The sequence below is a fragment of the Anomaloglossus baeobatrachus genome, chromosome 7, assembly GCF_048569485.1.
Source record: "Anomaloglossus baeobatrachus isolate aAnoBae1 chromosome 7, aAnoBae1.hap1, whole genome shotgun sequence".
Lineage (NCBI taxonomy): Eukaryota > Metazoa > Chordata > Amphibia > Anura > Aromobatidae > Anomaloglossus > Anomaloglossus baeobatrachus.
This window is the reverse complement of record NC_134359.1, coordinates 236,658,237-236,681,627: the sequence shown is the minus strand read 5'-3', so window position 1 is coordinate 236,681,627 and position 23,391 is coordinate 236,658,237. Positions and strand designations below refer to the sequence as shown.

General features: G+C 46.5%; 1 protein-coding gene across 6 annotated transcripts in view; it reads right to left on the bottom strand.

Moving 5' to 3' along the window:
• The window catches only part of MARF1 (meiosis regulator and mRNA stability factor 1), a 154,138-nt gene that overhangs the window by 86,364 nt on the left and 44,383 nt on the right, over positions 1-23,391 (bottom strand). For all 6 annotated transcript variants that reach the window (XM_075317965.1, XM_075317967.1, XM_075317964.1 and 3 more), the window contains exons 4-9: positions 8,327-8,495; positions 8,013-8,239; positions 4,132-4,249; positions 3,858-4,030; positions 2,179-2,604; positions 1,764-1,948 (exon numbers count right to left, since the gene is read on the bottom strand). In XM_075317965.1, coding sequence (XP_075174080.1) covers positions 1,764-1,948; positions 2,179-2,604; positions 3,858-4,030; positions 4,132-4,249; positions 8,013-8,239; positions 8,327-8,495 — 1,298 coding nt within the window. The remainder of the gene's footprint in view (positions 1-1,763; positions 1,949-2,178; positions 2,605-3,857; positions 4,031-4,131; positions 4,250-8,012; positions 8,240-8,326; positions 8,496-23,391) is intronic.

Here is a 23,391-nt window from a genome sequence, read left to right as displayed (position 1 = left end):
GATTGAGGTCCAGTACAAATATAATGGACGCAATCAAATCATTAGCATCTGCGTCACTTTCGGACAGATCAATGGGGTACATGGAGTAGCGTCCGAGCCCCCAGTAAAGGCATCCTCCTTGTCCTGCGAGTCAGCTCGTGAACCAGAGCCGCGGGACGAGGAAGGAAAGGGGATCCTGCATCTCCATTTTAGGAGGACGGGGTCTGAGACCAGATGAAGAATCCTCTGTGAGCTTTGCTGAGCGAGCCGTAGCAGCAGAAGCGCCCTGAGAAGGGGGCTGATGCATGCTCAGCAGTGTCCGGGACAGCTGTCCCCTGGAGAGAGGGATTCTACCCAAGCCAGGGGTTCAGCCACCGGAGCCGGAGCAGCCGGAGGGACCACTGGGGATGAGCCTCCAGGCTGAGGCACCACTATGTTAGAGCAGGCATCACAATGTGGTTATGTGCTCGGTACAGGCAGTACGAGCCTACAGCAGTGCATATTAAGTACAGCCTTGCAGCCTTGCTCTGATGTGAGACATGCTGCTGAAGTGGGGGCTTTGGCCAGAATGACCCCCAGCAGAGTATATAAACAGTGTATATAAGCAGGTCCACAACCGGAGGTTGTGGCTTGCCAGACCGTTTGACATAGAGACATCTCTGTGCCCTCCAGATCCCACAGCCCGGACCCCCAGAGAGATGGCCAGCGCCGATCGCTGTCACAATGTGGTTATGCAGACATGCATGAGAACGCTGATAAAATGGCGCCGGAGCGAGGAGAGGGGGCGGGGCCAACTCTAAGAGCGGGATCGGAGGGCCAAGGGGATATACAGGGGAGGGAATATTTCCTTAGAGAGGAGTGTCCCTCCCCAGTGCTGAACAGTCGCTGGGCGGAGCCGCACTGTCCCTCTGCATGATTGGCATGCAGGGGCAGTGAAAACGAAACTAGGCCTCAGGCGAAGCCGGGGCCTAAATTTAACGATGCGGCCGGCGAGCAGGCACCATCGGCGCGGTTCTCAGGTAAAAACCAGAGAACCGGCTGGAAATGTCACAATAGATACACAGCACACTCTCCCCAACAATAAAGTACAAGGGACCCCCCCGATAATAACGTCTCAGATACTTAGCTTGTGAGACGCAGGGCCAGGTCCCTGAGGGATGAGTGCTCCGTCCGGCAGGATCCTGAAAGGGCTGCGGATGGAGACCGGTCTCCTGCAAGGCAGGGAGAACCGTGCTGGCTCCCACTTCAAGCCAGAGCCCCGGAGGGATGGTGAAGGAGCACGGCATGTAAGGCTCCAGCCCTGAAATCAACCTTAACAACACCGCCGACACAGTGGGGTGAGAAGGGAAATGCCGGGAGTCCAGGCTTGGACCCGCTTTTCTTCAAACTCTTTCCAAAAATCAAAATCAGATGAGAATGCATGTGTGGATGTGTGCCTCCTGAACACAAAGCATTGAACTGGCTATATTTGGTTAACCAGGGGGTGTATATGCTCGGAGGGAGGGGCTACACTTTTTAGTGTAGTACTTTGTGTGTCTTCCGGAGGCAGAAGCTATACACCCATGGTCTGGGTCTCCCATAGGAACGATGAAGAAAAACACTGTACTTTATCTTCGTACGACCATCTTTGCACCCACACAAGATTTGCAGCATTACCACAAGATTAGGGATGCAGAGAACTAATCAATATCTATTCCAGCACACTACTGACCATTAGATCATAATTATGGCATGCACAGTATCAATGCAGACTGGACAATTTACCATAAAATAAAAAGGTATACCTCTGAATAGCTTTAATGGGTTTCTCTTCTATTCCAACACTTTTTGTGGTCACAGACACTTGGCTGGAAACAGAATTGCCACTTTGACACAAAGAATTTAATTTTTCTCCATTTTTCTTCTTTTCATTTTCTTGAGAGTTTCCATTTGTTCTGGTAGATGCTCTGGACTGCATTTGGCACAGCTCCTGGGATGGAGGAAATAATGGTACAATTGTGATGTACGTGAACGCCCAGGAGGGGTAAGCAATCTGCTACTAATACAATGCATTAGGGCTTTCAGATCCCCTTGGACAGGGACAATGGTGTTTCGTTCCCCCAGCTTTTTGGCACTTAGATCTTGGTGTCCTTATGTTGTGTCGCACACCAGAAGACATCTGGTGAAACTAACAGTAATGATCCACAAGCCAGGGCTTACCTGCAGACTTTTCACATTTGAGTTTTTGCTAGAGCCGTGAGCAGCCTTGTATGTAAAGCCTTTGCCGTTGGATGGTGGGTCATGCTGATCTTTAGCGAGGAGGCACAGCTTGGTGTTTTTGTTCACTTTTTTGGGAGACTTAGACTTGTCTCCATTGTTGCCGTTAGCATTTTTTCCTTCAGTTAACTCTCGGTTTTTGGGTGCAAAGGAAACAACTATCCGATTGCCAAACACGTCCTCGTTCTCCATGCGTTTCTGCGCCCGTTCTGCACTTTCTTGATTGATAAAGCGAAGAATGGCACTGCTGCCCGATAGGCTCATCACTTTCCCTCCGCAGTTATCGGAAAGGCGTCGGAGGCGGTTGCTGATACTTTTTGCATCTCTGCTTGTTGGCAGGTTATATACATATAATAGAGTATGGCACTGCTGCACAGGAAAAAAAAAAAAATACATACATCAGAATGGAGCGGTGGCCCACTGTTCATTTTATTGATTATGAGACTGCTAGCGGTAATCTACAGCAATCCAATATTTCCCAGCTATTATACAACCTGTCCACCCATATCCTGTCCACTGCCATTAACTTGAGAACGGCGGCAGCTATAGGCACAGAAGTGGTGTCTAGGTATAGTAAAGTAGCCATGCGCTACGCAATGAAACTACCTATTGCGCCACCTGGTGGAAAACAACAGAGTTAGCATTTTTATCTCGAAAACAGAACGAGAGAGAGAAAAAAAGTGAATTACAAAGTTGCAGGGCATCATCAATTCAATACAAAGCAACACCTTGCATACAGAAATGCTATATGAAATTAAACCCATGCCCCCCCTAAAACATTGAATGCTAGTCATGCATATGACACTCATTTAACTTTGATGCTGAAAGTGGCCCCCCATCAGCTGCAATGCACATCTGGACTCTGGACAGCATACTGTATCTTGCTGCACGGTGTGCAATGTGGTAGGTGACACGTTTGCACAAGCATCTGTGATACGTTGTCGTAGGTCCTGCAATGTTGGTGGATGGGGTCGCATACACCTGCTGTTTGATGTGACCTCACAGAAAGAAGTCCAATAGGATCAGGTCAGGTGAGCGTGGAGGCCACACAGCCACCATACCCAATGACTTGTAGGAAGGTCTCCATAGAGGCATCGCTTCATGTCCGAAGCCTTGTGAGTTTTACACGTTCTAATCATAGCATTTCTGTATGCCAGGTGTCGATTCGTATTGAATTCATGATGCCCTACAACTTGTAATTCACTTTTTTTCTCTCTCTCTCGTTATGTTTTCAAGATAAAAAAGTGCTAACTCCGTAGTTTTCCACCAGGTGGCGCTATAGGTGGTTTCATTGCGTAGCGCATGGCTACTTTACTATACCTAGACACCACTTCTATGCCTATAGCTGCGGCCGTTCTCAAGGTAAGGGCGGTGGACAGGATATGGGTGGACACAGTGTATACTCTGCTGCTCCAGTATGGTCCCCAATGGTTTATTTTCTTGGAGTGATGATCAACCATACATGTCAACATCACCAATAAACCCAGTAATGGTCACACAGATGTACGGCAAGGGCCACTGGTGAATTGGGAGAGTACATTTTGTAGTGCAATTATGATCCCCCCCACTGTGACAATGTGACTGCATATAATTTCCACCAGAAGCAAATGTGACAAACGTACCTGTGGTTTTAAGGGAAGCCTAGGAGGAAGGTCTGAAATAAACTCGTCAAAACGGATGAGCTCATGTGCATGGTGAAGCAAGGCTTCAGAGGCTTGGTTCTTGTGAACAATTATGATATGGAAACCATGGCGGTGCCGCAGGTCACTTATCTCGAGAGCAAAGTTGACATCGGCTTTTTAATGAGAGAGAGAGGGGGGGGGGAATAAAAATAAATGTCTGGATTGCTGACTTACTGCTATATAAGCATCTAAAAACGTAAAATGTTACACTTACTGGACACCAAAACCACAGTTGCTGGAGACGTGTGCGTGTCTGCAAACCTCCTCAGACTCTGTCTGAGCTTGTCATCGGCAGCATTCTTTGCTGTGGCATTTATATGGGCAACAGTTACCTGTTAAGGACATATAAAAAAAAAAAAAAAAAAAATCATTTTGACACCTGAAGAGAATGGTTACTGCCCACGCACTGACAGCTTGTTACTAGTAGCACTATTCCAGTGGAGGGAGGGATGGAAAACGCACATAAAAGCGACATTTTAAACAGCTTTTTCCAGTGTCAACACTACAGTATTTTTTTTCTCTTCTGCAAATACTGAACATTTGTACATACCCCTACACTGGTTAGCAGGGGACCAGGTATCTCTTTGCATTATATCTATACAAGACCCTATAAATACTGCTGCCAGTCTTCAACTTTACAAGGAAGAAGACAACACATGGGACATTAAGATGCAGTTTACTGTGTAAGACCCCTGACAAACCTGCAAAAGCAAAACAGAGACAGATATGGCTTTAGTACAATGAAGTCATATAGTAACCGGAGGAAAGAAAGGGTTAATCGCGCTGCCGGGGATATAAGCAGATTAATCTAAGGGTTAATCTTCGTGATTTTTATTATTCAACGTGTTTCAGAGTCCAAAACGACTCCATCAGGAATGAAAAAACAGTACTGTTAAAATTCAGGGACCAAGGAGGATCAAAAAAATAAATAAATAAATAAAATAAATAAATAAATAAATAAATAATGCAGAAACCCAAAAAGTAACTAGAGTGGCTGGAACCTTTACAGACTCCAGACCTAATCCTGACACGCAACTAGAAGTAGCCGTGGGACGAGCCTACGATGACCTAGTCGTCTCGACACAGCCGGAGAACTATATATTCTCACAGATAGAGATATAAAGAAAGCTAATCTGCCTTGGAGCAGTCCCCAAAGATATAGATAGCCCCCCACATGTAAAGACTACGGCGATATAAGAAAACACAACACATAGCCAGAAAACCGATTAGCAAAGATTAGGCCCAAACTATCTTTATAGGAAAGGATGGGAAGGAGTACTGTCTGTAGCCGTAAAAAAAACCTAAAAAAATGCCAGCACGTTTGATAAAACAAAAAAAAAAAAAAAAAAAAAAAAAACTTCTGAGACCAATCCACCTCTCCCCTACTAATCAGCACTCTGAGGTTACTGGGATCCAAAACACTAATACAGATGAGGGACTGAATTAATACAAAGCATGACAAACAATACATTGCAAAATCATGGAGCTAAGTATACAGACACTCCCAGCAGGGAATGATCCCATTCCACCAAAACTCCACACAGACAAAATAGGAATCAAGCATTAGTATTAAGGCAGAAAAAAAAAAACACCAAGAAAGTGGAAAAAAAAAGCAGGAGGTACAAAGACCACTTATCTGAGAGGAGTTCTGGTAGAGAGCAGAGCTGGATTCAGAATGTTCTTAACACACAGGAGATCCATTGATCTCCAGCAAGTAACAGGAGAAAACTACTCATCTGTATACCCAAAACTGAGAGACCTGACTGCCAGTCATTGACAGGCGTGTGGCTTTTATTCCACAAACCGCCAGCACGGACCACAAGAGGGAGCCCCGAACTGAAAAATGTATTCACAACACAGTACATCAGTGGTTTTTGATTCCTGATTGAGTCATTTTGGACTGTGAAACACATGGAATAATAAAAATCACGAAGATTAACCCTTGGATTCATCTCCTGCTTATATCCACGACAGCACGATTAACCCTTTCTTTCCTCCGGTTACTATTTGAATCCACTGGGTACACGACAGCTGACGTGATTTGACATCATGCTCTAATGGTAGTTGTGACCCTCAACTCCTGAAAGTGAGTTTTTCCAAACCTCCTTTATTCCGCTCTACTGGTATAATACACCATTTGCGCCATTTGGCTCCTCCAGATTTTATTCTACTATAATGAAGTCATGTAATTTTTCTTCATTTTTCCCTTTTGGTCATATTCCTTAGATTATGTGGACATGGCAAGTTATAGATGCCAGTGTATACACACAGATTCTGAAGATGAAGACACATTGAAAAATGCTGGTGGCATTTTTAAAAGTCACAAAGTAGTAAACTGAATCCACCTGTGTGAAATTTATTCTCAGTATAACTACAGATGTTCTATGAAGGCCTCAGAGATTTGTGTGAGAACATTAGGCACCAAACAGCATCATGGAAACCAAAGCACACACCAGACAGGTCAAGGATAAAATTGTGGAGAAGAGTAAAGTAGGGTTAGAGATAGATCTCTTTCTAGGAGCACCGTTCAATCCATCAGCCAAACATGGAAAGAGTATGACAACTGCAACCTACAAAGTCATGGCCGTCCAGCTAAACTGACATCAGCACGGAGTCTAATAAGAAGCAGCCAAGAGGCTCATGGTCACTCTGGAGGAGCTGCAGATTTCAAAGCTCAGGTGGTGACAGAGGGGGGGGGGGGAGGGGGGGTCTGTTCATAGGACAACTAATTAGTCATGTACTCCTCAAGTCTGCCCTTTTTGGAGAGTGGCACGAAGAAATGCATTTTTGAAAGCAAGCCATCAGAAGTTCCAATTTGCATACAGCCATGTATAAGACAAAGCTAGCATGTGGAGGGGGGGGGGGGCTGGGGAATAGATTGGTGCTCTGGTCAGATTACACCAAGGTAGAACTCTTTGGGTTAAATGCAGAGCACAAGCGCTACATGTGGCAGGAAGCTAACACTGCACAATACCACGAAAACACCATCCCCACCGTCACACAGTGGTGGAAGCATCATGCACTGGGGGAAGCATTTCTATACCAGGGACAGGGAAGCTAGTCAGAGGTGATGAGAAGATGGATGAAGCTAATACAGGGCAATCCTGGGAGGAAAACCTGTAAAGAGGCTGCAAAAGAATTGATATTGGGGGCATAGATTCACCTTCTCGATCAACCCCAAACATACTGCCAGAGCTCCAATGGATTGTTTATATCAAAGCATATGCGTGTGTGTGAGAATGGTACAGTCACAGTCCAGACCTAAATACAACTGAAAACCCATGGAAAGACTTGATAAATGCTATTCACACATTCTCCATTTACATTATCAAGTATAGCAAGGGGACCACCTATGTATGACTCGTAAAAAAAAAAAAAAAAAAAAAAGGTTTGTCCAGTGAAAACAAGTTCTAAAACTTATCCACAAGACAACTCATTAATCAGGGGACTGCACACTGGGGACAGATCAGTAGATTCAAGGATACAAAAATGTAGTGGCAAGTCGGCCACCCCACCACCGCTTCATTTATTCTTTATGGGACCATCAGAAAAATTCAAGTGCAGCCCTATAGAATGCAATGTTGCGAGGGAATGGTCGATCAGGTGCATGTCTTCCTTTGGTGTGCACCCTTAATGCATTTGCTGCTAGAATACTCAGAACCGCCCTGTATCACAACCCAATATGTAAAGGGTGTGTGTGTGTGTGTGTGTGTGTGTGTGTGTGTGTGTGTGTGTGTGTGTGTGTGTGTGTGTGTGTGTGTGTGTGTGTACCATTGCATTTACAATCACAAAATCTTGCAGACGCCTCATGCATGTGACTCAGGGAACATCAGACTGTTTTGACAGGAAAATTTAACCCCGCGCTTAACAGTTACTCTACAAACCACCTGTCTCCATTAAAGTCAAGGGAGATAGGAGCTGTGAGTGGTTGCTATAAGAACAAAATGAATAGTATAAGAAGCTTATGTGACACACACACACACACACACACACACACACACACACAGAGAGACTGGGAGAGAGACAGAGACAGTTACTACCCCAGGCAACACCAGGTACTACAGCTAGTCTACACATAGAAGTCTATTTTCTTACCTGACAATTGTTAAGTTCCTCAATAACTTCTTTATTTTCTTTACTTATGTCACAAACACAGATGAACTCTGCTTCTCTGTGACCTTTGAACAGTCGCTCACGAATCCGCTTTACTACACTGACCGCTGAGCGACCACTGGGAACAGAACAGTTTTCTATGTCCCAAAACACGCCAATAGGGGGCAGGTTTTCCTGTATCTGTCCGGCCAGCGACAACTCCGAGGATCCTACAAATGCAGCAAGAATAAAAAACAAAAGTTTACTACATTAAATATCTTTAAGGCATGGATGAAATATCACATACTCAGACTAACCAAATTTTTGTGAGGCTTTACAGAAGTTCTTAGCAAGTAGTATTGCTGTTTCCTTTACATTTCCTTGGGTTCCACAGCCATTGCAGACAGGAACAGCAGCAGTCTGGGCATTTGGAGGAGGAATATTAGGCCAGACCTTTTTTACATCAGCTATACCATTGCCCATGGGCTGAATGAAGAGGAAAAAAAAAACAAAGAAAAACAAAAAACAAAAAAAAAAAAAAAAAGTTTAAATACATTTCAAAAAGAGGCAACAACTACAGGTGGTTCTGCCACTGTAGTTACAGGCAGATGTCAGCTGTGTAGCACAGCAGGAATTCGCCTTCTATGGAGCAAGCTCAGCTCCTGAGCCAGCTGTACACAAAAACCCACACACAACCCACCCTGGAAGTGAGCAGTTTATGGCTGGCTGCATGTGGGCAGAAACCCAAACAGCCCAGTGACTTCCATTGTGGTTCAGATCAAGCCCGGGACCCAACCCGATTTTTACATAAAGTCCGGATGAACCAAAATGCAACAGGTTGGCTTGTCTCTACTTCTAAGGCTATGTTCACACATTATATTGTTGATGCTTTCATACAAATGAAAAACTGAGGTTTTTGGGGTTTTTTTTTTTACAATACCAGCAAGTGTACTGAGATTTCAAAAAAAATATCAGACACGGAGCGCACCCCCCAGAATGAATTGGAAAACTGTTGCATGTCAATTCTTTCAGTTTTTGCAGCGATTTTGGTAAAAAAAAACAAAAAAAAAAAAAACGAGGTACAAGAGGAAATATATATACATACACACACACACACACACACACACACACACACACACACGAAGGGAGAGGACCCTGCCCTCGAGAACTCAGTCTACAGGGGATGGGTGAGGGTGCAATTTAGTTTAGTGACGTGATAATGTAAACAAATTGCTAACTCAATGGCCCGTAAGACTGGAATTACAGCACTCCTGGACACTGTATATTAGATGTCCACTGAAATGTATTGACAATGTTTATTGAATGTTTCATATTATTGTACATACTGCCACCTAGGGGGCATATCCTCTGCTTGTACATGACTCATGTGTATTATGATTTCTTATACAGTGTAACCTTGGTTAATGAGAACAATACGTTCTGGGACTGTGCTTGTAAGCCAAGTTACTTGTATAGCAAAGCAAGATTTCCCATAGGAAATAATGCAAGCTCAGAAAATTCGTTCCACAACTTGTGCAATGTCCTATCCTGGTCCCCTATTGTGCCATTCCACAAACAAACAACGCCGCAAATACCCCCCCTTCCGTTCTGTCACCATCCTCCTGGTTCTTTTAGTTCGCTGGTACAGGATGTGTATCAGTTAACTATCACGACCGATTCCGGAGCTTCCACTGCCAGAGTGCTGACGTCAAAGGCATGAGCTGCTTGCTTCTGATTGGTCAGCGCGCTGCCTTGGAGTAGTGGGTGACAGCGGAAGTTCCTCCAATGTCGCGATGGTTACCCAATACACATCCTGTACCGGTGCACTACAAGAACTATAAGGCCGGTGATGGAACGGAAGGTAAGGCGAGCAGTGTGTGTGTGTGTATATACACTGTAAGAGCAGGTCAGAGCACGGTTAAAGTACGGAACCGGAAGTGTGTGCTGTGAGGTTTTGCTAGTACAGCAGAGCATTGCTCGTAAACAGAGTTACAAATTTACAGCAAGCTTTGCACGTTATGCGAAATACTCGCACACCGGGGTTCCACTGTATAGCCATAGTTATGATTTTTGTATTTGCCCTTTTGTCACCCTTCACATCATTTAGTGTATTTTTTTTGAGAACCGTCGGTGAGAAGAAAACATCGTTTTTGTTTGTACACTACTCACAGTGCAACTAGTGATCAGCGAGTAGTTAACTATTCGGACTCGCTATGCTGTTAGCGAGTACTGTCCGCTACTCATTCACATATGGGCAGCACGGTGGCTCAGTGGTTAGCACGGCGGCTCAGTGGTTAGCACTGCAGTCTTGCAGTGCTAGGTTCCTGGGTTCAAATCCCACCAGGGACAACATCTGCAAGGAGTTTGTATGTTCTCCCTGTGTTTGCACGAGTTTCCTCCCCCACTCCAAAGACAGAGGGAATTTATATTGTGAGCCCCAATGGGGACAGTGCTGCCGATGTATGTAAAGCGCTGTGGAATTAATAGCGCTATATAAATGGATAAATATAAAATATATGTTTGTTACGAGTCGCGGGCAAAATGGAAGTCAATGGGAAATACTCGCTAAGTAGCGAGTAGCCCGAAAGCCGTACTTTTCGTGCGAGTAGCTTTCGGGTTACAGTATTTCCCAGTGACTTACATTGCGCCCGCTACTCATAACGAATATGCGAGTAGCGGACAGTACTCGCTAACAGCATAGAAAGAACGAATAGTTGACTACTCACTCAACACTGGGTGCGACCAATTAAAAGGGATGTTTGTTTTATTCTAATAGTATTGAGTGTTGGATTCTTTAACTCAACTCAATGCCCTACCAGTGTGTTGGGTACTCAATGCCCTACCAGTGTGTTGGGTACTCAATGCCCTACCAGTGTGTTGGGTACTCAATGCCCTACCAGTGTGTTGGGTACTCAATGCCCTACCAGTGTGTTGGGTACTCAATGCCCTACCAGTGTGTTGGGTACTCAATGCCCTACCAGTGTGTTGGGTACTCAATGCCCTACCAGTGTGTTGGGTACTCAATGCCCTACCAGTGTGTTGGGTACTCAATGCCCTACCAGTGTGTTGGGTACTCAATGCCCTACCAGTGTGTTGGGTACTCAATGACCTTTGCTTGCAAGGTGGGCTGTGGACCACCAGGTTCTGTATTCAGAGGCTTTGCTCCACAGGCTCACCATCCAGGAGGATTATGTGATTCAATTTACTGAATCTTGTTGCGGCTCCTTTGTGCACAGAAGCGCAGGCAGGTTACAGCCATTAGCTTGACTAGATTTTATCTTCAATTTTTTCCTGTGGTTACTTATGTACTGTTTAGGGTAATTTTGGGATATTATCCTTTTCCCACTTGTATTGGCAGTTTGGGTTATTTTTTACCTCTCATGTACCTCTTACATTATCATGATTTATACCACAATTGAATTGGAGTAAATGTTTTGCACATTTTTGATATTATCTGGGGGTCCACGGAGTTTGTGTACATGTTTAATTGTTTTTAATCCTGTTTGTAAATGTTAGTGGCTTTCACCTTTGCATGTAACAATTGGTGTATTTTTCTTGTTTATAATAAACTTTTGTATAATCTTCTACTGACATGCGGTCTGGTTGATCCCTCATTTACTGGCACTTCCTTTCCTCTTTTTGGTCTCTATATGCATTTAGTGCCAGTGGTGATCCCAGTGGTTTAGGGGTGCCCTCCCCATTTTTTTTGTTCTCTTTGCTTGCAAGGTGGGAGCAAAGTCGATCCTTAAAAATGCAACAAAAAAAAAAAAAAATAGCCACCAAATGCCAAGGCAAACCTGAGACTAGCTTAGCGCAGTGCTGTGCTTCTTTGCCAGGGACATAGATTTTAAATTAAATGGGTGCGAAGTAACTTTCCTCTTAAATCCCCATCTATTTAATACCATAGTCCAAACTAAACTTGCATTAAAAGTCCCAACACTTCTTCCCTCCCCTTCCTTTTTGATGATGCTTCGTTTGAGAAACCCAAGTGCATGCTGGGATACTCAAACGAAACATCATCAGTGGGTGCACTCCCTGGGAGGAGTCAGTGATGCTCGGTTCAGGGGCTGGGCAGGGTGCACAATAACAGATTTCTGCTCATATCAGCAGAAACGAGCCGGCAGAAAAGGGCAATGGCAAAATACCCAATGTGCATACACTAGTGACGTCACTTGCAGGAGCTCTGCTGGTCTTTGAACGCCAGGTATTCAAACAATGCCCTCTCATGCCGGCCTGATACTATTAACCTGACCCAAACAGAGCGAGCGGTCATGGTGCACCTTGAACAGCACGCAGGGAACAAGCCCCTGAAACAAGTGCCACTCATGAGGCTTTATTTCACAATAATATAGTATAGTTAGGGAATGGTAGAGTTTTTAATTCAAGTATATTAGAAAAGTGTAGATTATGGCACTAAATAGATAGGGATTTAGAAGGAAAATTACTTCGGACCACCCCTTTAAAGGGAATCTGTCAGCAGATTATTGCTACCTCATCTGAGAGCAAAATGATGTAGGCAAAGAGATCCTGAATCCAACAATGTATCACTTACATTACTGAGTGCAGCCATTCTGACAATTTTAAGATTTAGCCATCTAGCAAGGGGGGAGGGGTGGACAAAAAACAAAACAAAACACCTGTTCTGTCCACACCAAGCTCTCAATAGAGATTGTACAGTGAAGTATTAGAAAGGGGCGTGCCAGACTGCAGGAGCAATGAGAAGTCCTGCTGCTTAAACAAACATACCAAATAAACAACATATTGGACCTTGATAAGACAGGCATCCCTGAAATCTGTGTTAGGCTATGTGCACACGTTGCGTTTTTTTCAGCACGGCAAAAACGAACCCTCTGGCAGAGGGGAAAATTGTAAACAATGCTTTTTGAAAAAACGCATCGAAAACGCATGCGTTTTTCATGCATTTTTTTAGGTGCGTTTTTTTTAAGACTAGTCAGTGTTAATAAAGTTGGTTGAACACAGACCTTTGGAGAAAAAAACCTGTGATGTCATTTCCTTCTCCACATTCTCCATTGTGGAAACAGAAAAAAAATAAATAAATAAATAAATAAATAAATAAAATAAATAAAAATGGCGTGGGGTCCCCCCTAATTTTGATAGGCAGCTAGGGTAAAGCAGACCGCTGTAGCCTGCAAACCACAGCTGGCAGCTTCATCTTGTCTGGTGATCAATTTGGAGGGCTCCCCAGGCTTTTATTTTTATTTATAAATAAAGAATAAAAAAAAACAAAAAAAAAACCGTGGGGTCCCCCCAAATTAGATCACCAGCCAAGGTGAAGCTGACAGCTGGGGTCTGGTATTCTCAGGATGGAAAGAGCCATGGTTATTGGACTCTTCCCAGCCTAAAAATAGCAGGCCGCAGCCGCCCCAGAAGTGGCGCATCCATTAGATGCGCCAATCCTGGCGCTTCGCCGAAAACTCATCCCGTTGCCCTGGTGCGGTGGCAAACGGGGTAATATATGGGGTTGATGCCAGATGTGTAATGTCACCTGGCATCAAGCCCAGCAATTAGCGATGTCACGGCGTCTATTTGATAGCAGACATAACTAATTGACAGTAATAGCAACAAAAAAAACAAAAAAAATTTTTAAAAAACACTCCCCAAAAACATATCCACTTTCACCAATTTATTGAAAAGAAAAAAAAATTGGGTAATCCATTTTTGACGTCCTACGTCGCCTCTGGACCTTCTAGAATATGTGTCCCCCATTTTCTAGTAGTGCAGACCCTCCATTTGAGGAGAGTGGGTGCAAAGAATCTGCACCCACTCTCCCCGGGTCACAGCTGCACGGTGCCGAGCAGCAGCAGCCAGCGCAGCTCACACTGAACACAGGAAGCAGTCAGCTGCTCGGCACATGTGACCGGCGCGCACTGTGAAGGAGGAGGGGGCCGCGGGGGATCAGCGCTGTGACAGGTACGGGGGTTACCGGGGGACACCGGGGGGGAATAGGGGGTGACCTGGCAGGGCCTTGAGAGCAGTTTTCTGTCGCGTGTGTTATTGCACATGCGACAGAAACAGAGGAGTAGGGCGGCGGCCATGTTGGATTTTCGGGAGGAGGGGGGGGAGGGGGGGGAGGGGCGGACACTTTGGCGACACCGGCTTTCCTCAACTTTGCCAGGAAGTGAGGTCAACAGGAAACCTCGACCTCACTTACAGAACGCAGGCATTTTACCTGGATGCCGATAAAGCATGCGGACCGCAACAAAAATGCAGCGAACTGCGGTGTAGCTGCGTTCTGACCCACAATTGATTTCAATGGGTGGAGAACGCAGCCACAACGAACAAAAGAAGTGACATGCTGCTTTTTTTTCCGCACCGATTTTTGGCATCCAAAACGCTGCGTTTAGATACGCACCATGTGCACTGATTTTTCGGCTTTCTCATACACTTAGCTGAGGAAGCTGAACGCATGCTATTTGGCACTGAAATGCTGCGGTTCTAAACGCAGCTTTTCCGCGGGAAAAAATGCAACGTGTGCACATAGCCTTACCCCTTTTAGCATGCTGTCTTCAGATTACATAGCAAAAACCTGCTGCCAGATTCCCTTTAAGCATATGAGCCTACAGAAGTTTAACGCAAACACCTGCCTACAGTCTTGTAACTAACCAGAAATATTAGTCCCTCGTTTTGGTGATCAATATACATCCAATATAGCAAACCTATCCTGTGCATCCTCAGTGGTCAGTTCCCTAAGAAAAGAGCCCACTATACAACCTGGATGTTCAGCAGTGAAGCTGGCTGGACTTCTGAACAAAAGCAGGGCACCACCTGTAAGGCCATGTGTGCACGTTGCGTCCAGAACAATTCAACATGAACAACATGTGTACACAAAAGAACAAACAGCCCGAAGGGCACAGGGGCGGGTGCTGGGTCTCCCAATAGGAGCTAGAAGAAAAGGAATTTACGGTAAGTAAACAAAATTCCCTTCTTCTTTGTCACTCCATTGGGAGACCCAGACAATTGGGACGTCCAAAAGCAGTCCCTGGGTGGGTAAAAGAATACCTCGATAAAAAGAGCTGAAAACGACCTCTTACAGGTGGGCAACCGCCGCCTGAAGAACACGCCTACCTAGACTGGCATCTGCCGAAGCATAGGTATGCACCTGATAGTGTTTCGTGAAAGTGTGCAGACTAGACCAGGTAGCTGCCTGACACACCTGTTGAGCCGTAGCCCGGTGCCGCAATGCCCAGGACGCACCCACGGCTCTGGTAGAATGGGCTTTCAGCCCCAAAGGAAGCGGAAGCCTAGAAGAACGGTAGGCTTCAAGAATCGGTTCCTTGATCCACCGAGCCAAGGTTGACTTGGAAGCCTGCGAACCCTTACGCTGGCCAGTGACAAGGACAAAGAGCGCATCTGAACGGCGCAGGGGCGCCGTGCGAGACACGTAGAGCCGGAGTGCTCTCACCAGATCTAATGAGTGCAAATCCTTTTCACATTGGTGAATTAGATTAGGGCAAAATGAAGGTAAGGAGATATCCTGATTGAGATGAAAAGGAGATACCACCTTAGGGAGAAATTCCGGAACAGGACGCAGAACCACCTAATCCTGGTGAAAAACCAGGAAGGGGGCTTTTCATGACAGCGCTGCCAGCTCCGACACTCTCCGGAGCGATGTAACTGCCACTAGAAAGGCCACCTTCTGCGAAAGACGTGATAAAGGGACATCCCGCAGCGGCTCGAAAGGTGGTTTCTGAAGAGCCGTTAGCACCCTGTTAAGGTCCCAGGGTTCCAGCGGACGCTTGTAAGGTGGGACTATGTGGAAAACTCCCTGCAGGAACGTGCGGACCTGCGGAAGCCTGGCTAGACGCTTTTGAAAAAATACGGCTAGCGCCGATACTTGTCCCTTGAGAGAGCCGAGAGACAAACCCTTGTCCATTCCAGATTGGAGGAATGAAAGAAAAGTGGGTAAGGCAAAGGGCCAGGGAGTAAAACCATTATCAGAGCACCAGGATAGGAAGATCTTCCAAGACCTGTGATAGATCTTGGCGGACGCTGGTTTCCTGGCCTGTCTCATGGTGGCAATGACATCTTGAGATAACCCTGAGGACGCTAGGAGCCAGGACTCAATGGCCACACAGTCAGGTTGAGGGCCACAGAATTCAGATGGAAAAACGGCCCTTGTGACAGCAAGTCTGGGTGGTCTGGGAGCGCCCACGGTTGACCCACCGTGAGATGCCACAGATCCGGGTACCACGACCGCCTCGGCCAATCTGGGGCGACGAGAATGGCGCGACGACAGTCGGACCTGATTTTGCGCAGCACTCTGGGCAGCATCGCCAGAGGAGGAAATACATAAAGGCAGTCGAAACTGCGACCAATCCTGAACTAATGCGTCCGCCGCCAAAGCTCTGTGATCTTGAGACCGGGCCATGAATGCCGGGACTTTGTTGTTGTGCCGTGACGCCATGAGATCGACGTCCGGCGTTCCCCAGCGGCGACAGATCTCTCGAAACACGTCTGGGTGAAGAGACCATTCCCCCGCGTCCATGCCCTGACGACTGAGAAAATCTGCTTCCCAGTTTTCTACGCCCGGGATGTGAACTGCGGAGATAGTGGAGGCTGTGGCTTCCACCCACTGCAGAATCCGTCGGACTTCCTGGAAGGCTTGACGACTGCGAGTGCCGCCTTGGTGGTTGATGTATGCGACGGCAGTGGCGTTGTCCGACTGGATACGGATCTGCCTGCCCTCCAGCCACCGATGAAAAGCCAATAGGGCTAGATACACTGCCCTTATCTCCAGAATATTGATCTGAAGGGATGACTCTATCGGAGTCCAGGTTCCCTGAGCCCTGTGGTGGAGAAAAACCGCCCCCCACCCTGACGGGCTCGCGTCCGTGGTGACCACAGCCCAGGTTGGGGTCAGGAAGGATTTTCCCTGCGACAGAGAGTTGGGAAGGAGCCACCACTGAAGTGACGTCTTGGTTGCAAGGGAAAGAGACGTTCCTGTCGAGGGAAGTCGACCTTCTGTCCCATTTGCGGAGAATGTCCCACTGGAGTAGCCGCAGATGGAATTGCGCGAAGGGCACTGCCTCCATCGCTGCCACCATCTTCCCCAGGAAGTGCATGAGACGCCTCAAGGGATGTGACTGACCCCGAAGAAGAGATTGCACCCCTGCCTGCAGAGACAGCTGTTTGTCCCGCGGTAGCTTGACTACCGCTGACTGTGTATGAAACTCCATCCTGAGGTAAGTCAGTGATTGGGTCGGTGTCAACTTGGATTTTGGGAAGTTGATGATCCACCCGAACTGCTGGAGAGTCGCCAGAGCGACGGTAAGGCTGTTTTGACACGCCATCTGAGAGGGTGCCCTGACCAGAAGATCGTCTAAGTAGGGAATCACCGAGTGGCCCTGAGAGTGTAGGACCGCCACAACAGATGCCATGACCTTGGTGAACACCCGTGGGGCTGTCGCCAGGCCGAAAGGCAATGCCACGAACTGAAGGTGTTCGTCCGATGGCGAAACGCAAAAAGCGTTGATGTTCGGGTGCGATCGGCACATGGAGATAAGCATCCTTGATGTCGATCGATGCTAGGAAGTCTCCTTGTGACATCGATGCGATGACCGAGCGGAGAGATTCCATCCGAAACCGTCTGATGCTCACGTCTGTTGAGTAGTTTGAGGTCCAGAACGGGACGGAACGAACCGTCCTTCTTTGGCACCACGAACAAGTTGGAGTAAAAGCCGCGACCATGTTCCTGGGGGGGGAACAGGGATCACAACTCCTTCTGTCTTCAGAGCGTCCACCGCCTGAAAAAGTGCATCGGCCCGCGCGGGGGGCGGAGAGGTTCTGAAGAAACGAGTCGGGGGACGAGAGCTGAACTCTATCCTGTAACCGTGAGACAGAATGTCTCTCACCCATCAGTCTTGAACATGTGGCCACCAGGCGTCGCAAAAGCGGGAGAGCCTGCCACCGACCGAGGATGCGGTTCGGGGATGCCGAGAGTCATGAAGAGGCCGCCTTGGAGGCATTGCCTCTGGCGGGTTTTTGGGGGCGTGGCTTAGCCCGCCACGCACAGGAGTTCCTCTGGCCTTTCTCCGGCCTGCTGGACGAAGAGGATTGGGGCTTGGCGGAGGGACGAAAGGACCGAAACCTCGATTGTATTTTCCGTTGCTGAGGTCTCTTCGGTTTGGACTGGGGTAAGGAGGAGTCCTTTCCCTTGGATTCCTTAATAATCTCATCCAATCGTTCGCCAAACAATCGGTCGCCAGAAAACGGCAAACCGGTTAAGAACCTCTTGGAAGCTGAGTCTGCCTTCCATTCGCGCAGCCACATGGCCCTGCGGACTGCCACAGAATTAGCGGATGCCACCGCTGTACGGCTAGCAGAGTCTAGAACTGCGTTCATGGCGTAGGAAGAAAAAGCTGACGCCTGAGAAGTCAAAGACGCAACCTGCGGAGCAGAATTACGTGTGACCGCATTAATCTCAGCCAGACAAGCTGAGATAGCTTGGAGTGCCCACACGGCTGCAAAAGCCGGGGCAAAAGACGCGCCCGTGGCTTCATAGATGGATTTCACCAGGAGCTCCATCTGCCTGTCAATGGCATCTTTTAGCGATGAGCCATCTGCAACCGATACCACAGATCTAGCCGCCAATCTAGAGACTGGAGGATCCACCTTGGGACATTGAGCCCAACCCTTAACAACGTCAGAGGGGAAGGGGTAACGTGTGTCAGTAAGGCGCTTAGTAAAGCGCTTGTCCGGAACCGCTCTGGGCTTCTGGACAGCATCTCTGAAGTTAGAGTGATCGAAAAACGCACTCCGTGTACGTTTAGGGAACCGAAACTGGTGTTTCTCCTGCTGAGAAGTCGACTCCTCTACAGGTGGCGGCGGGGGAGATATATCTAACACCTGGTTGATGGACGAGATAAGGTCATTTACTATGGCGTCCCCTTCAGGTGTATCAAGATTGAGAGCAACGTCAGGGTCAGAGCCCTGAGCTGCGACGTCCACCTCGTCCTCCAGAGAGTCCTCAAGCTGGGAACCCGAGCAACGTGAAGAAGTCGGGGAAGATTCCCAGCGAGCCCGCTTAGCCGGTCTGGGATTGTGGTCCGGGCAGGAGTCCTCCACGTGAGACCTAGGGCCCCCCTGGGAGCGCGCTGCGGCGCGGACAGAGAGGGGCCTGGAGGAGACGATCCAACAGGGCCCGGGGCCTGTGTAAGGACCGGTCTGGACTGCAAAGCTTCAAGCAGCTTGGCAGACCATTTGTCCATAGACTGAGCCATGGATTGTGAAAGTGACTCAGAGTTTCTCAGCAAAAACGGCAAACTCTGTCCCTGCCGCCTGGACAGGGGTCGCAGGGGGGGGGGGGTCTACCGCAAAATAACACACACACACATATACATACATACACATATACATATATATATATATACATATATATATACATATATACATACATACATATATATATACATATATATACATACATACATATATATATACATATACATATATACATACATATACATATATATACATATACATATACATATACATACATACATATACATACATACATATACATACATACATATACATACATACATATACATATACATATACATATACATATACATATACATATACATATACATATACATATACATTATATATATATATATATATATATATATATCTATAATCTATTCCGGCACCCTAAGGGGACCAGCACCGGGTGACCGGTGTGGCTTCCCGACCGCTAAAAAGCGGAGCGTGTGTCCTCCAGATTCCCTGCCTTAGGTCTCCCAGAGTTGCAGAGCTCTTCCTGGAAATCCTCCACCGGCAGAATGTCAAAAAAATGGCTGCCGGAGCTCTCTGGGGAGGAGTGGAGCCGTGGGCGGCGCTAGAAAAGTGCGGGAATCTGGGGTCCCCATAGTGATCAGTGAGGGGGGAGGAAACATACAGGATGCTCCGGCCCTCACATCCGACGTCAGGTCAGCAGTCCCGCCCTTACCCCTGACAGACAGGCCCGGGGGCGGGAGTTTTGCTACTAGGCCGCAATGAAGCCGGGGACTAAATTTAAGACCGCGGCCGACAAGCAGGCGCGGAAGTCCGCCGGTCTTCACAAATCAGCAGCTGCTGCAGCGTCCGGGATGAAGGCGCTCCATGCACAGCCCCCATGGGGACACAGAGTACCTTAGAGATGCAGGGCCCGGTCCCTGAGGATGAAAAGACTCCTGTCCGGAAGATTCCCACAGGGGCTGCGGAGGGAGCACGGTCCCAGTAACTGGATGACCGGTCAGGATCCCACTTCTCCCAGAGCCGCTAAGGGATGGTGAAGGAAAACGGCATGAGGCTCCGGCCTTTGTACCCGCAATGGGTACCTCAACCTTAACAGCACCGCCGACGTAGTGGGGTGAGAAGGGAACATGCCGGGGGCCCCGTGGGGGCCCACTTTTCTTCCAACCGATATAACTAATATGAGAATGCATGAGTGGATGTGTGCCTCCTTCCACACAAAGCATAAAACTGAGGAGCCCGTGATGCACGGGAGGGTGTATAGGCAGAGGGGAGGGGTTACACTTTTTAAAGTGTAATACTTTGTGTGGCCTCCGGAGGCAGAAGCTATACACCCAATTGTCTGGGTCTCCCAATGGAGCGACAAAGAAAGATGCGTTTTCAATACAAATACACTACTAAATAAAGTTTAAACATTCAAACACTATGAAAAAAAAATGATAAATATGTTTTAAATCACACAAAATAGCTAATTTTAATAAAAAGATTAATGTGATCTAATATTTATGTATAAAATAACGTTAAATCTGACTGGTCTTTTTCAAGTAACATCTATACACTCTCATACACAGCGTGGAAATAATTGTGAAACAGCCAAGTTTACCACACAGATGTAATTAAGCTTATGTTATTGTGACGTCACCACAGTCTCTAAAGAAGCTCCATATTTACAGTTCTTACTATGGATAAATTTGTGGGTAAGAGCAATGCCACACAACCAAGTAAAGGCATTAGACCGCAAAGACGAAACCAAAATGCACCCCCATCACCAGGGGCTTCCCCTGAGGCAACTACAGACCCACCCCAGGACACTGCTAAGGCCATCACGGATCTCTTGATGCCGGTGATTGATGGGTGGCTGGCAGCCTTCCAGTCTTCATTAGACATTATAGTCACCCAAGTTAATGCCCAGGGTTCAAGGCTAACAGATGTGGAGCAGAGGGTCTCTGACATGGAGGACTCTGTAAAGGAAATTTCAGAGATGCTAGAGAGCAGGAATAAGGACATTGCTGTATTGCTGGACAAGGTAGATGATCTTGAAAACCGGTCCAGACGCAATAATTTAAGGTTGGTGGGCGTCCCTGAATCGGTTCGGCAAGCTGATCTACTGAAACTCACTTCAGAATGGCTACCAGGAGCTTTGAAATTGGATCTAAAGTCGGGGCCAATAGCTATTGAAAGGGCCCACAGAGTGGGCCCACCTCGAAATGATGGAGAGGTCAGACCCAGACAAGTAATTTTTAAGGTCCTGGACTTCCAAGACAAGATCAGATTGCTGACAGCATTTAGAGAAAAAAAAAAAAAAAAAAAAAAAAAAAAAAAAAAAAAAAAAAAAATCGCTCACTTACCTACAATAACTCTAAACTGCTTTTGTTCCAAGATTACTCAGCAGCCTTGACAACAAGACGCAAAGCCTTCAATCCAGTATGCAAACTATTGGCGGAAAAAAATATTCGCTTCAGTCTACTGTATCCTGCTGTTCTACGCTTCACTACAGGGGGAAAGAATTGGACTTTTGAAGATCCTAAGTTGGCTTTAAATTACCTTCTTCAGGAAAATGGAGCTTCGCCAGCAGTCAACACAGACACTTAAATCGGAGACGTCACTGTGCTACAGTTCTGATGTTCATTCTGTTTTTCCTTTTTTTTTCAGTGTCAGGACTGCCAGAGAGGCAGGTGACATTGCCATTAGATTAAGGTTTTTGTTTAGATGGGAAGGGGTTAGGGGGCTCTGCGTGCGTACCTTTAGTTTAGCTCTCATATGGGTTGGCGCGTTTACTCGCTGGGATGGACGAGGGAACCCAAATAGGTTGTTTATAATTTTACAATTAATTCCTCCTTCTGGAATAGGATAAATGACTAACACAGAGCACAAATGTGTCCACGATTAAATCGCTGTGTTGGTGCTCCTGGAATGTTAACGGGTTAAACTCTCCTATTAAGAGGAAAAAAGTTTTAAATTATCTACATCGTTTAAATTGCCATATTGTCTTCTTACAGGAAACACACTGGATGAAGGGCAATCACCCATTTCTTCACAGCAGAAAATATGCCGTATGTGCAGAAGCGTCATTTACGAGAAAACAAAGAGGGGTAGCTATATTGATCAATAAGCATATTAGTCATGAAGTTCTGGAGGTTTCAGAGGACCCTATGGGGAGATTATTATTGGTGAAAGTGAAGATAGAGGGCACTATCTACAACTTAGCAAACATATATGCACCAAATATTCCTGATCCACAGTTCAGAGCCAGATTGATCGAAAGTATCACAGGTTGGGATATGACTAATTTAATTGTAGGCAGAGATTTCAACGAGGCTCATGATGGAATTTTAGACAGGTCAAGTCCCCAGCCATCTCCTCTATTGGCGCTCCATAGTGGTTTGCAATAGCTCGTCAATCAATTGGGACTAATAGACACATGGCGCATGCAGCACCCAATAGATAAAGATTATACATTTTATTCACATGTCCATGACTTACATACACGGATTGACTATTGGCTACTAAGCCCAGCACTGATGCCACATTTACTTTCCTCCAACATCCTAGACATCTGTATTTCGGATCATGCACCGGTTACTTTTAATTTGTTATTATCTACCACAATACTACGGGAAAGAAGGTGGAGGTTTCCTTCATATTTATATCAATCTGAGGATTTCAAAGCTTCTTTACAAAACTACTGGAGCTTTTATGAGAAGGATAATCACGAGCATAGTGGGGACGCTGGTTTGTATTGGGCTGCCTCCAAGGCAGTAGTAAGAGGTCAGATAATATCATATGTCAGCCATAAGAGAAAAAAGCTCCTGGAACAAACTATATCAGCACAAAAACTTCTCACGCAGGCATATAAAGATTTTAAAAATAACACGGATGCGACAAAACAACATTTCTTAGAGGCCAAGGAGGTGGCGGACACCTTGGCCCATGAGATGGCACTTAGTAACCTGGACTACCAGAAACAAATACTTTAAATGGGGCAACAAACCTGGGAAATTACTAGCTTCTTTAACCAAACCCTTTAGAACCACCACTAGAATCCACAAAATTAAAAAGAAAGATGGTACCATGGTAACAAAAGATGAGGAAATAGTGGAGGAGTTCAGGGCATTCTTTGGCTCGC